Below are 15244 nucleotides of genomic sequence, written 5' to 3'. Positions count from 1 at the left end.
GTGCTGCAGCTGATGTTTACACCACCCTATAGAATTGCTGCCTATTTTCCAACGGCTACCTCTCGCTGCCAACCAGTGTGAAAAGTTGCCTTGTGGAGCTTTAGAGTTCTTGTCTGCAGCTGACATAAGACACTTTCTGTGACTGACTTCATAGTTATCTTCACCTAGAAATTCTGTCTTAGCTTTCGACGGAGGCGCTGCCAGGTTGATGCGATGGACTTATGAGCGCTATAGAAAAACAAATAACTTTAAGATCAATGCTTACGAACACTCAACAATTTTCAACATTTTCCAGGACCATACTGTATGTCAGTGGTTCCCAACCTTTTTTCCTTGGCGCCCCCCTACTCATGTCTAAGAAAAGCTGACTTATATACGGACTCTTGTACACATTATATATTCTAGTGTATTATCATAATTTGTTTAACATGTGCAAATATATATATCTTTTTACCTCAACCTCAAACCAGATAAAGACTTGCGCAACCCCTGTGATCTTTGCCGCCCCCCTGAGGGGTGCCCGGACCCCAGGTTGGGAACCACTGCTGTATGTGAATGTACCCAAACTTCAGATGCCTACTAAAATCCATTTCATATTTTCAACATAAACATCAGGTACCACAGCACTGTTCATGATCTGGCTTCTGTCAGTCTTGACTCACACTCTATTTCTATTCCTCCCAGCCCCCCCAATCCATCACAAAAGTGAAATTAAACTCCATGAATTAGAGAGATTCAGAAGCTGAGTCAAAGTAACCTTCAATAGAGCAAGACTGTGTGGTTGAATGATATTTTTGAAACAGCTTCCACATACCTTCAGTGTGAGGTTGAACCTCTGCTCGCTGTGTCGTTCATAGTCCAGGCGTTTCTTAAGCCTCAGGGTGCCGCGCTGCTCCTGCTTGTGACTCACCATGTAGAACTTCTGCTCTTGGTCTCCAGCCACAACACTAAAGGTCAGCTGGGCATTTTCTCCAGTGTCTCGGTCCTCTGCAGCCAGCTCCAGGACCTTAGAACAAGCAATGACATTGTATTATACCGTATATGCTCTATCTCATTGGGATTATTGGCTTAATTGAAATCTCTAAGGCTGGTTACACACTGGCTGCGTGTCGTGAGCGTGGCGTTTCTGTTGCATGTCAGCTGCGTGGATTTTTCTGTCTTTACACACCAGAAACGTGTCTGACGCGGTGCTGCTGCTGCTAGCCTTGTCTGGACACATGTTTCCCATTGATAAATGAAATACCATGTTAAACGTAAATATATACTGATTTGATTACAGCAAAGACAAAGACAACGTTGGCAGTATTGGCGGCAAAATAGACTACAGAATATCTCGTTCTGTATTGACAGGTGCAGTATTAGTATTATATTTTTTTTATTACATTTATATATCTGCATTTATGTCAAAACCTAGTGACTTTCAAACATTAACATGTCATTTATTAATTTGTATTTGTGTCTAAATGACATATAAACATATTTTCCTATTCTATTTTGCCTGGAAATGCTTCCAACACACTCGGTCCTATTTCTAGCAGGCATGCGTTTTCGGCCGCGCCTGAGACGTGCGTGTCACGCAGGCAGTGGTGTAAGCTCTAACCTGTTAACATGGGAGCCAAAATAAAAATGGACACGCCACGCAGCTGACACGCTCGCGCGACGCATCCAGTGTGTAACCGACCTAAGGTGCCACGGTGTATTTTTGACAATAGCAGAGTAGCAGAGTTCGAAACAGTGCAGACACTTTGGTTTCTAGTTGCTATCAGCTTGTATTATATATATTCTGCTACAGATTCAACAAAAATCCATAAATACTCTGACCATTAGAGAGCAAATAGACAGTCCTGAGATACTGCCAACTAATCAAGTTGTTATGGCTAACATATTAATAAATAATGGCCTAGTTACACAACCAGCAGACATAGAGCAACATGTGTATCCCACTGGAATATCGACTGGCTACCTGATGTATGAAAAGTCCAATACTCGCTGCTGTTTAGCCTACTCCACTGCTTATAAATTGTGGTTTGTTAACAAGGTTGTGGAGTGAGTGAATAATCAGAGGGCACAGTGATGACATTGTCGATCATTTTTGTAGAACTGAGCCTTGCCATATTAGATGTAATACTACTGTACGTTTTTTTAGTTACACTCTTGGCTGATTTCCCCAAGTAAAATGTCTTTGTAACTGTTGAATTTTGTCAGAAGGCAAACATGTTCTGCTGGGGTTAAGGGATCTGAGCAGTTTGACCATAGAGGAATTATTAAAACTAGATACTTGACTCAAAGATGGCCTTGTCACGTGAATCCAAATTCGCTCACCCGATCACATCAGCCCATCGCTTCGTTGTGTGGCCCACTTATTTACAGTTCCAGGTGTCCGGTCAACTGTTTTACAAACTTCTCATTTATGATGGTGGTTTAACTTGGAATAAGTTGGAAACAAGGTTGAGAGGCAGCACCGTATCCTGCTCTATTTCACATCTGGCTGCTTGGTCAGGCATGTTTTTCAGTTTGAAGAAAGTCTTTATTAACCAGAGTTCAATATGTATTCAGATTTGAGGCGATACTAAAAAAAACTGCAATTATCATGATCCAAGTTGCCTTTAGTTTGTTTTGAGTATTAATAGAGTTGCACTCAAACTGAATCATAACTGATTGAATGTGTTTACATTAACATTATAATTGTATGTGGCAGACAAACCAAAGGTGTGATTTTCTTTTCTATTGTTTGTTTTGTTATTTGATACGTGAACTGCAATGTGTCTTGTACTGGACAAGAAACATATCCTAATGTTGTAGCTCTCCTATGGGGAAAGGGCCGGAAATGAATTGAAATATTTATTTTTTACATAGTTCAACTTGATTTTGGAAAAATCTTTGGCTTAAATGGGTGCCCTCATTCCATTATTGATTTCATATGTCAGCTGTTGCCATTGTTAAAATCTTACAAGATTTACACTGATCTATGAAATCACATAAGCTACAGACACAATCAGAGGTACAGCAAGCTACCCTAAAATGTATTGTACCCTAACTGAAATCTTCCACTGAGCCAGCTTTGCTGGGTTTGACTTTTACTTCATTCAATGTTTTTTGGTATTCCTCTGTTGTGTGTTGTCTTTTTGGGAGCTATTGGATGCTGAGGGATATCATCATCCACCACCATATGCAATGTTTATATGTGCAGAGAGTTTCTGTGTAATAAGCTAGTAAAATGGTGCCTGATCAACAGTGAAACCCCCTTGTGACCCTACCTCTGCATTGGGCTCTGCATTCTCGGAGATCCTAGCCAGGCAGGAGTGATCCGTGAATCTCGGAGCATGGTCGTTCACGTCCTTGATTTGAATGGTAGCGGTTCCAGTTCCTGTCATCCCTCCCCCGTCTCTGGCCTCCACAACCAGGAGGTAGGACTCAACCTGCTCTCTGTCCAGGCCACCCATGGCTACAGTGATGGTGCCGGTGGTGGGGTTGATTGCAAACATCTCGGAGAAGGTAGGCACTCCTCCCATCTCGACGTGAGTGGCGTCCAAGCTACCCAGGATCCTGTAGGAGAGCACGGCGTTCTGCCCCACAGCGGAGTCGTCCAGGTCGGTGGCTGTCATCTCCATCACAGACGTCCCTGCTGCCGAGTTCTCCGCCACGTCTCCGTGGCAGCTGGGGGCGCAGGTGAAGACGGGCGCGTTGTCGTTGATGTCCCACACGTTGATGATGACGTCGGTGAAGCCCGTCAGACCCTCGCCACCCTCGTCCGTGGCCAAGACGACGAAGCGCCACACGGCGCGCTCCTCGCGGTCCAGGGTCCGCTGGGCGTAGATCTTGCCTGTGACCTCATCAATTATGAATTCACTCTCTGCACCCTGGCCATGGAGAGAGTACCGCAGGGCCTCCTGGTCGGCATCCTTATCTGGGTCAGACGCTGTTACCTACAGCATCAGAGGCACAGCAAGAGATAGAGGCTAATGAGAGTACAATCACGTTTCTTACACTATTTAATTATTGAAATGCTGCTGACTTGGAGTGATAACTTGACTGGAAGCACTTCACAACATGTGTGCAGTTATGTACTATCCGGTAGGTAAACCTGGCAGAGATCCAACCTCCTCAACCCCAACCCCCACCTCTCTTCTTCTGCCTGCTCCTTCTCACTCATCCTCAACACATCAACAACAATTACACCCTGGGCAGGCCAGAGATGTTCTAATTTAGCGCCATAATTGCAGTGTGATGTAGAGCCAACATTAACTTGTGTTCTTTTAAAAGAAGTGTGCTCTTAAGAGCAAGAAATGTGCTCCCAAGAGAGGGAAGAGAGCACCAGGCTTACTATTAATAATGTTAAAGGGCTTAAAAATCGAGTAGCCGTCTCATGTAATAGAGACATGGTTAATAATGGTGAGAACATCTTCGAGATGAGTTAGCAGGGGGTGCCGCAGCTTCGACCTCTGGTCCTTGTAGCAGGCTGCTGCCATCAGAAAGGAGATGCCGGAGGCTGTGATGGATAGGAAACCTTAACACAGCAAACGAGCCAATGTTCGTGCTAGGCAAAAGGCTAACCACAATTCCATTCAATACAGATGGATGACAATTAAGTCTCTCTTATCTAGTATTAGCCTTGAATCAGTAATTCAGCCCTGAGCCTTTGGCTACGGTAAGAAGAATGTATACCAAAGCCCTTTCTCTCTCTGAAATGACCTGTGATTAGCCAAAGCCTCTGCTCACTGGCTAGATTATATAAAGCCCGAAAACAGAGCCAAGCCGAGATGCAGAAGGATTGTTTTCTCTCAGACTACTTGAATTACTTAAAGATTATTATGAAATATTTGACCAACGACGCCAAAATGTACAGTGCCCACCCCAGCTTTAAGGCAAAAGACAAATACATTATTAATAATAATACATCTAATCAAGAAACAAATAAATAAATAAATACTTCCCATTTACTTGACATTATATTGACGTTTTTCTACACAAAACTCATCACCTCACATATTGAACTAAATAGAGGCTTTTACATACAGCAAAAGAAATGTAGGCTCACGCTGTAAGAACTATGCAAGAGGAGAACAGTTCAATGAATACTATGAATGTATATTGATTCCATTCCATTCTGTATTCTGTATCTGCATGAACCTACCTTGAACCAATCCTCCCTTCCTATGGAGCCTCCTTTTTTAGCTTTCTGCCCTCACGTCATCAAAGTGAATGGAGTGATTGTTAGAAAATGTATATATTCTTGTGTGTCTCATTTAACCTTTAGAACATTGTGAACTGAACCCTGCTTTGTGTCGCTTTATTCTCCGAGATCTCATAACTGCTTTCAGAATCAACTCAGAGGTCAAGCCAGTAGATGATAGGATACGGAGCACAAAACAATCATGGACGGATTGTTTCATAACGGTTGAGGTCTTTAGTTTGGTGTGCAACTGATCATTCGTAAAGCCCAATTCCCCTTTGTTACTGTTGCTATGACTGTCACACTTTCCATTTTCACAAGAGGAAGATTTGCCAATGAAAAGTTGTAGTACTTTTTGGAAGAATGGGTCCTTGATTACAGACAGACGTAGACAAAAGGAGCTTCTTATTTCTAGCTGGCGACTGTCGACTATTACATGCATGCATACTGTGCTAAAAGACTGCGTTGCTGTGTTAACCTAGTTAGTACTAGTTTTCCCAGAATGATAAGGAAAAATTAAACATTACATTTTTGCAAAAGACTAGTTAGCTGGTTAGCTTGCTTATGTCTGACAAACAAGACAGGTTAGATTAGTCTTTTAGTGAATGATCAATTACATAGCACAGATAGCACAGATTATATGCTAAGTATACAGCTGACTGCAAAACCTCTCACAAGCTCTATCGTGCAGCTGAATAATGAGTGGACTGTACCTGTAACACAAACACCGGTGAGCCGTCCAGCTCCTCCGTTACACTGCCGTAGTACTCGTTAACGGTAAACACCGGAGCCTCGTCATTCTTGTTAACCACGTTCACCGTCACTGTTGTGTAATCCTCCCACTTCCCATCTGAAGCCAGGACATGAAGCTTGTACCTGAGCAAAGGTTTCACAAAATAAGGTCCAAGTGGGCTTTGTAAAAAAAGAAAACACTTACTTGAAACTATTGAGGTATAGTGTTAGACGTGGAGTTTAAAGCTACAGCATTTATAGAGCCAGACAAAGAAATAAATAAGTAACACGACAGGGGGGAATACCACCATATTTTAGAGGTAAGAAACCTTGGACAAGCATTTACTTGAGTCAAAAAGTAAACATTTGTGTCTCAAAGGATTGGTCCCTACCTTTTGTTCTGTTCATAGTCCAGGGGCTGGGCAATAAAGATAGTGCCCACCTCTGGTTCCACATCAAACACCCCTCCTGTGTTCCCTGATGTGATCTGGTAGCGCAGCTTAGCGTTTCCACCTGCAGAATGGCAGAAGGTTGAATGGCGTATTTCAGTTTGTATGAATGAACCTTAGTTACTGACAAAAGCAGAGTATGGATAGTAAGTCTTGCTGGAGCTGTGGTGCCAAGAGCTTAAGTCTTGTATTTGTACCCTGACAGAGCTGTGATGGATTGGATGTCCCCATCTAGTCCATTGCTGTCTGTTTCTGCCAATCCACCAATCTGTCTGGCATTAGCCGGCTTTATCTGGAATCAGATATCGGGCCCTATCTTGCACCCGGCGCAGCGCAGCACAACGCCTGACACAAGTGTCTTTGCTAGTTTAAGACCGACACAGTTGTCAATTTCCCGTCCAGCGCCCACGTCGTTTAAATAGCAAATGCACCTGCACCCATCTGTGACCCATGGGCATGCTGGTCTTACAGGGAGGTGTGTTCAGGTGCATTCTGGGCGTATTGCTATCTTGAGGCAGCGGGAAATGATCGCGCCATTGACCAACAAAAACCTGGTCTAAAGTCAATAACGCAGCATTTCGTTGTTATTTTAACAGCGCATTAGTAAAAGCCGCTTAGGCTTGTGCACAGCACGCGCACACTATGCTTATTACACACAAACACACAGGGACGCGCAGCAGCACACAAACATGCAAAAGATTACAAATAAAAATATTACGGTGCAAATCCGCCATCATAATAGCAATGCGCCAAGGTCCAAACGCGCCTGGCTTTCAAAAGGAATGGGAGATGATCTCTGATTGGTTTATTGCATGTTACGCCCAAAACACACCTATGAATTAATGAAGACGCTAAGTACAACCCTTTAGAACCATGCGCCCGGCGCACGGACCCTTTTTTCTGCCGTCAAACTAGCAAAAGTGGATTTGGACACGCCCTAAACGCACCTGTGCCATGCGCCGCGCTTAGATCGGTAAAATAGGGCCCATCGAGTGGTTGGTGTGAGTATTTGAATTGCATCTTCAAAAAAATAAATCTATGAAGAAGTAACATTTTAGAGCCGTGCACAGAAACACTAAAGCCTGTCCAACGATTTGAATTGCAATGGATGTTAATACCCTAGGATTTGCAGAAACAATAAACTCACTGAAGCGTTTACTGTTTGGTAATGTTACAGAAAAAAAGAGGACAAAACAGTTAACGTTCAACTGACAATACAGTTAGTCATCTACTCACTAATTAGCATCCATGCACTTAAACCACAACATATCTTCCATTTAAAGGTAGAATTTGTAGTGAGTATGGCTTTTATAAGCCTCCCCGGCTCAACGACCAGAGAGAAAGAGAGAGAGAGAGAGAGAGAGAGAGAGAGAGCGGTGGTTGAGCGAGCTAAAGAGTGAATGAAGAAAAGGGAGCAGCGTACAAAGCACTAATCAGAGGAATAGAAGGCTCTTCTCATCTCAATTCACAGCGATTATGTTCTAACGCTGGGAATGAGAACACGCTACACACCTTGCACATTGTTATTGGCTGGTGGTTACACAGCCACCGGGGGCCCAAAGGCTCTTTGTTACCGCCCAGAAACGTCCCACACACAGGAATAGAAAAAGAAAAGAGAGGACAGGGTCTCTGCAGATAGAGACACCACCATACACTTCTAGTGGGTCATATAATTGAGAGGGATTACTTTTGTAGTAGTGTATACATTACACGTTTTTTGAGGAAAGCATTGCATGTTATACCTTTAAGTTAAGTATCAGTTTCAGACCAGACACATTCCAAACACAAATGTAAGAGCCGATACATTTAACAGTCACAGGTTTCTATGGAAATACATAAAACGATGACTTTTGATAGGATAATAATTCCCCTTTGGTGTCACTGACAAGACAGAACATGTTCGCAACACAAACATTTTAAACAAAAATAAAGGAATGTACGTCCATTTGATATAGTTGTCCCTTCAGAAAACAATAATGCATACTGCATAATAGAAACATCCGTAATAAGATCATTTGACTTTGACATTGACTATAGAGTTATAATAACTTACGTCACCACACCATTTAAGACCAACCATGTTTACTTGCATAGCAAATATTTTAAAATTATTATGAATTATTTTAAGAAGCCTACATTAATCAATCAGCCTATATTAATCAATGAATCCGTTTGATAACAGATAGGATGAACACCTATTGGGTAATGTGGGCTTAGATAAAAGTACTTGATCCAAATGTCATATGCTGCTGCTATGGCTGTGCCTGAAGGTTCTGAAAATGAATTACCATTTAAACTTGAAGCAATTCTGCCTTTTTAGCCATCAAAAAGCTAGTAATAATGGCATTTAAATTGTGTTTTTGGGGTGTAAGATTGATTCAAAGCCAGAGAACTTGAGCAACCCACTGAATTAAAAGTTCTGATCTATTCAAGCTATCGCAGAGAAAGAAATGTGATTCGTTTCACTTTCATTTCTGATATTTTACACATATGACAGGATGAATAATGTGGGCCTACATACCTCAGTGTGATTATAAGTGCATGTGAGTGAATATTGGCGTGCAAATTAGTTTTTATGTTCCAGTCGTTTTCACACTGCGCTGTATGGCCATCATGAAAATGCGGCTGCGGAGGAGAGTGCCAACATTAATCGGCGTTGCTCCTGGCAAATAAGGGGGAGTTTATTTGGTTTCATAAACAATTATTCTATCATTATGACAACATAAGACTCTGCAGAATATGTATTTAGAAAAAGTCAGGGCAGGAGGGAAACATAACAATAACAATTATTGATTAATTTAAATATTCTAATCACAACATGCAATATGGCGGTTCTAGTGCTGACCTAATGAAGAAGCAGAAAATCACCAAAGGCATTCAGAGTGGGTACCTGCAAGGTCCTGGGTGCTGAAGCATGTAAACATTGCAACATTTGGCTGTGTGCACACGCTTAGTTTTCATCTTGATTACCATACTTGTCTAGGAAACAACACTGAGCTCTCTTCAGAATTGAAGATGAATCAGGTGTCTGTGTTCTATGATAGAAACGCTGCTGTCAGTTTGTGTTGAAAAGTCCTGAAGAACTCTTATATTAAAAGTGATCTTTTTTTCTTAGGCTATATATATATATATACACATCGTAGTCAAATGTTAATGTTTACCTTGTTCAGCTTTGTTGTCGTTGTTTTTAGCCGTATGTCTATTTCTGTGTACGACTTTTAGAGCAACAAATTCCCTGCGTTTACAATCTTACTTGGCCATTACAACTGATTCTGATCTGGCATCTTCCATTGCAGGTTCAAGTAGCCATAGGTACAGTAAACTGAAGCAGAGGAATGCAAAATCATTCTATTTGATGGAGTAAATATCGACACAGAGATATGCAGAGATTCCCATGAGTACCATTCATATGTTTCCTGCACAATATATGGGCCAGGATTAGCCTTAACGAGGATGTTCTGCAGGGCATTATAGACAAGTAAACTTAGAATTGAATCAGATTCTAGGACTTAAAGCAGTAAAGTGTCTCTCAGATGTCGGTAAAATTACAAGAATGCTCAAACAGTATGCAGTCATTTCCCATTGAATAATTAATAACCCATTGTTCCAAGCAATCTAAAATCATATTGCTATGAAGTTCCCCCTCCCTTAATCTCGAACATTCTCTCCCCACCTCATCTAATAATGTCTTTTTTTTAAACTGTGCTAAGCATCTTTAATAAAGTCTATTACATGCTGATCAACAAAATGTTCCCCCTCAATGCAATTACTGGTAAAGCAAAGGTCTGCATCTCAATCACCATAGCATCTACCACCTCTCATGTTAATATGAAATGGAAAGGAGAAACCTCTGAAGACGAGATGAGATGCACAGCTTATTAGCAAGATGAAAGTCAAAGAAGGAGAGAGGAGAATGCACTAATCCAGATCGTTTTCCACCGTCTGTCTGTTGGCATTTTAAATGAGACATTAGGGGATATATGCAATTGCATCCCTGTTTTTACAAATTGTCTCATTCTCTTAAGTATTTAGAAAACTGCTGAGACCCAAAGGACAAAAGAAGCAGCTCAGAGGGGAAATACAACGGTTAAAATAAACAAACAAATTGGAGAGAAAATTAATGTTTTTTTCCCAGTTGTACCAATTTTCAAAACTCCTTCCATTTCCCGAGGTACTGTACTTTACTGAAACTGGAGTATACAGACAAAAGGGCAGGGAGTGAAAGAGACACACACGCATGTACGCACGCACACTCACATACACAAACAAACACACACACAGAAAACCTGAAACCGACAGACCACTGCCTAAGAAGGAGAGGTTACTGTCGCTATGCTGCTGACGTGGATTAAATGTGTTGCTGTGTTATGACATTTGCATGTGCAGCATAGCAAAGCCCAAGGAACAGCCTTCTTACAGCCAACATAAACAATGTACAGTAATGCTTGCTGTCACTGATATATAATTGTATGCTGGAAAGCTACGATAACACAAAGATGCAATCGATTTTAAACTGGCCTTTAGAGTAGTGGTTCCCAAAGGACAGGCCAAGAGGTCTTCTTCCAGTTTTTAATGCACATTTAAATAACATTTCATCAAATAAAAAAATGAAGGCCAAGTAGTGCATAATTTCATTCCAATTTTGTATCCCTTCCATCAATAAATTTCTTCTGCTGAAAAGGAACCATGATTCAACAGTTTACTGGTTTTTTTTACTTTTGTTTTCTTCTTTTGGGTTTGTTTTTTTACTGTGCGTTCTAAGGATTTTGCAATTACTTCCTATTTTTCTTTTATTTAGATACAAATAAATTAATTTTAAATTGAGAAACTTGAATATGAATTTTTATTAAATTCATTTACAGTTTTGTGGAGGAACGTCGGCGACTTTGTGTATAATGGTTCATTTGCAAAGTGAGGACTGATTGGAATAGACTGTGCAAACTGATCCACAGCTGTTAAGTGGAACATGCTTATCAAACTGAAGTGCACCTCTTGGGGACAAAACCATTGAAACTCCTGTGAGTTTAATTTGATAGGTTAATTTTGGTGTTTTTCAACCTGGACCCTATTTTCCCATGCACTGGTGTTTAAGTGTAGCCGGCTCCGCCCTCCTACGTACTTCCGCTCAATTTTCATTTCCCTTCAGTACTCCGTCTGGGTTTGCGGTATATTCTTGGGTTTTTTCCGGCCAAATATTTGGTGGTCCAATCAGCGAACAGAGGGAGTGCCTGAGAACGATGACGTTGAGGACGTGCCATTCGGTCCGTTGTGGCAACGCTGCCAAATATCCAGAAGTTAAAGCCCGAGCAAGAACAATCTTTGCTGAGTTGTGTTGGTGGGCATGTTGTGGCCCTCTTTCCGGGTGCGGGAAAAGTTAGATTTCCCAGCTCACTCCGTTAGTGGTGAAGGAGTTGGCTAAGGCTAAGGCTAAGGCTAAGGCTAAGGCTAACGCTAGCGATGCTAATGCTAAATGTAAATGGACTGTTTTTATATAGCGCTTTTCTAGTCTTAACGACTACTCAAAGCACTTTAACATAGTAGAGGAACCGTTCACACACATTCATACACTGTGGCCGACGCTGGCGTACAAGGTGCCACCTGCTCATCAGGTAAACATTCACACACATTTACACTCCGATGGCGCAGCATCGGGGGCAACTCGGGGTTCAGTGTCTTGCCCAAGGACACTTCGTCATGAAACGCCAGGGATCGAACCACCAACCTTCCGATTGGCAGGCGACCTCTCTCTCTCTACCACTTAGCCACAGGCGCCCCGCCTCTAAGCCGATAGTCGGTCTCCCCCCTTGTTGCACATGTGCATGACATACGTCACAATCAAACGTTAGCGATTGGATCCGAAGCGGCTCTGGGCAGATCCAAAAGTTTTAAACTTCAACAGAGTACCCGCCTTCAAGGAAGTTAACCCTTGTCAATGGAGAGTGGCCAGACTCTCTGTACTAATGAAATGGACCAGAGTCTGGTAGGACCAGGCTAGTTTAAGTGATTAAAGTTAACAAAATGAAGTGTGTTTCATGTTGTTAAAATTAATATATATAGCGATTTTGGGGCTGTTTAATGTTAAACAAAACGATCTTACTCTTTAACAAAAATGTCAACCTGTGTAGGGATCCTTTCCATAATGTTGTCCGACACATATAATAATAGTGTCGGTGGCAAAAACAGCACTTTTATTGGACGCAAATTGAAGGTGCGCAATTGCCCAATAATGTCACATTGCAGCTTCTTTCGCTGCTGTCTACCGGACTAATTTCCAAAAAACGTTCCCATCAGTCACATAAAAACATGGGGAAACATTATGGGTAGCTGTGTAAAATCCATTCTCCCATCTTCTCCTCCTTGTCATCCTCCACCAACTTAACCCTCCATACACACACACACATACATCGGTGCTTCCTCATCACTAGTTAGTGGTACTAACTCTATTCGGGACAGCAGGTTTCTTACGCTCATACAACTAAGTAAGCAAATAGTTGTCCTCTCATGATATTGATCCTGTGTGTAGCTGTTGAGTGATTTATCACAGCAATGTGTGAGGTGCACACAGCGGGCCTCTGCGCTTTGCTTTGATAAATATATCAGATAATATATAATATGAAGCGATATCCTGAACCTCTCTCCCTCCTCCCTCCCTCATTCTCTTCAGCTTCACGTACAAAATACATCCTTCTCTTTCCATCTTATTTACTTTGAGCACTTTTTTTCTGCTTCTGTATTTCCAAGACAAATTGATCCACTTCACAAGGGACACATTACCGGTGGCTCTGCGTGCGTGTATAGCAGCGACACAGAGGCCAGACACACGCTGTGTTTCGAGAAGCAATTGTAAAAATGTCCATGTGCTGGCCTCGCAACTGAGTATTACTACTTAGTTAAGTCAATCAGGGGTAGAGGGAGGTGAGCTGAAATTTAAAGATTATCTGTCCAGAAATGAGAGATAATTAGACCTTTACGAGTGTGAATGTTGATTGGTTCTCGCATTCAGACCGGAGTCTCAACAACTTGCTTACAAGCAGAATTTGTTTGGACTTTTAGAAACACTAGCAGCAGTGAATACGTGAACACCATTCCCAGGCTACCGGGTGAAATTCAATTTGCTTGAATGATGATGACAGCTCATAGTGTGTGTAGCCCATCAATCCAACACTGACTTTCAGTTTCTCTCTCTTGGTTTACACAGAGGTATTGCTCCACAGTTGGGAGAAGTAAAATTTTCACAGATGCACCATAACAGGCATAAAATGGGCCCCAGATGTCCTCCATTTGATCTAACTTAAAAAGGTACAAAGTAGTGTCTGATAGTGGAAGGTAAACATTTGTACCAATTCAGCCTGAACTAAAGGTGCAGTTAATAAAGTCTATTTAGGCAGTACACCGACTAAAGCACCTGGATGGTAGAAAAAGCACTCGTCCTCCACCACCACAGGGGCCTCAATCCCAGCAGTGGTGTTTCCAGCTTGGTCCCTTGAATACAATTTTCAACATGAGCCATTAGCAATAACGACTTCAAGCTGTTTATAGTTAGAACATTTTCTTTCGGCCTTTTACACACACTGTATTTTGATGTCTGTTGCTGCCACCCCTCTGTTACGCAAGCCCCAGTCACTTACAATGAGACTTGTGGATATATAACTACCAGGTCTTTTGTTCCGATCACAGTTCCACCACAGTTACTAGATGCCTTTTGATAGTGCGGTGTAGTGCAAGGCTTGGAGAGACTCTTTTCATTCCCTAGAGTAATAATGGTCTTGTCTTTTCTGTCATGAGCTGACATTTGCCTCTGGCCATGACAGCCGAGTGTCTCGCCAGGTTCCACCACAAACCGTTATCTTTGTCAGGATCTTGGCCAGCTCTCAAATCCTAACGAGGCCTCGTAATTAGTGCTTTATTAAAGGCAGGCGCACTGGAAAGGTCAACCAGTTAGCCCCTATGTAACTAATAAAGAGTGTGCAGCAAGTCTAAATGGAAAAATACCTTACTTACTAAATTGTACATGATGTCAAAGTTTTAGATTTTAGTTGTGTTGTTCATAACTCTATTCAGAAAAAAAAGAAACTGAATGGACTGTGTTAGACCATAGGCGTAGCGATTACACCCTTAAAATAAGAGATTATAGTTCATGAAACTGTAGTTCTCTATGAAGTGCAGCCATGTGGAAGCATGCCCAACAATGAACTTTAAGTGAATGTAATGACTAATAGGTTGAGCACCACATTCTCAAACTTTGAATAATTTTATAATGTTGCCAGTTTGCCATTGACAATAAAAAAAAAAAAACTGAGAATATTTCAAGGCCATGTACAAGCTGCATTCGACAACATTTTAACTGTAAGAACTGTTTGACCAAAGTGAAAAAAGACCTAAATGGTTTAAGTACACATTCCAGCTTTCTTGAGAGGTTCTTTCTTTGCCTCACATCGAAAGGTTATATTGAATGGGTTCTTCTAAAGTGGCTGATTTAAACTCTCCTATTGCTGCAGTTTATATGACTTCACAACATGTTTTTAAGTGCAAAGTAAAAAGATTTGGTTACACTTTACTGGAAGGTATCTGCACAAGAGTGACATGACACTGCCATGAATGTGTCATAGACATTATTAACAAATCATAAACGTCAGAAACACACACACACACTCAGTTATCCATGCCACCCACCTTCATCCCCATCGTTGGCACCGACAGTGAGGATGGCGAAGCCTACGTCAGCATCCTCATCCACATCAACTTCATAGGACGCCTGTGCAAATGCTGGCTTGTTATCGTTCACGTCACTGATAAAAACACGAACATATGCAGTGTCTGAAAATAAAAAGATTTGAAAGAGTGAGAGAGAGAAAGAGAGAGAGAGAGAGAGAGAGAGAGAGAAAGAGGA

General features: G+C 41.7%; 1 protein-coding gene across 1 annotated transcript in view; it reads right to left on the bottom strand.

The window, feature by feature from the left end:
• LOC120556182 (neural-cadherin-like) overlaps positions 1–15244 on the bottom strand; it is a 279033-nt gene that overhangs the window by 72750 nt on the left and 191039 nt on the right. Inside the window, exons 16-20 of the mRNA XM_039795609.1 lie at positions 15028–15171; positions 6298–6418; positions 5887–6049; positions 3258–3926; positions 815–1006 (exon numbers count right to left, since the gene is read on the bottom strand). Of these exons, the coding sequence (XP_039651543.1) occupies positions 815–1006; positions 3258–3926; positions 5887–6049; positions 6298–6418; positions 15028–15171 (1289 nt within the window). The remainder of the gene's footprint in view (positions 1–814; positions 1007–3257; positions 3927–5886; positions 6050–6297; positions 6419–15027; positions 15172–15244) is intronic.

Source organism: Perca fluviatilis, chromosome 3 (assembly GCF_010015445.1).
Source record: "Perca fluviatilis chromosome 3, GENO_Pfluv_1.0, whole genome shotgun sequence".
NCBI lineage: Eukaryota > Metazoa > Chordata > Actinopteri > Perciformes > Percidae > Perca > Perca fluviatilis.
The sequence above is the reverse complement of the archived record's forward strand: the minus strand, read 5'-3'. Positions and strand labels throughout refer to the sequence as shown.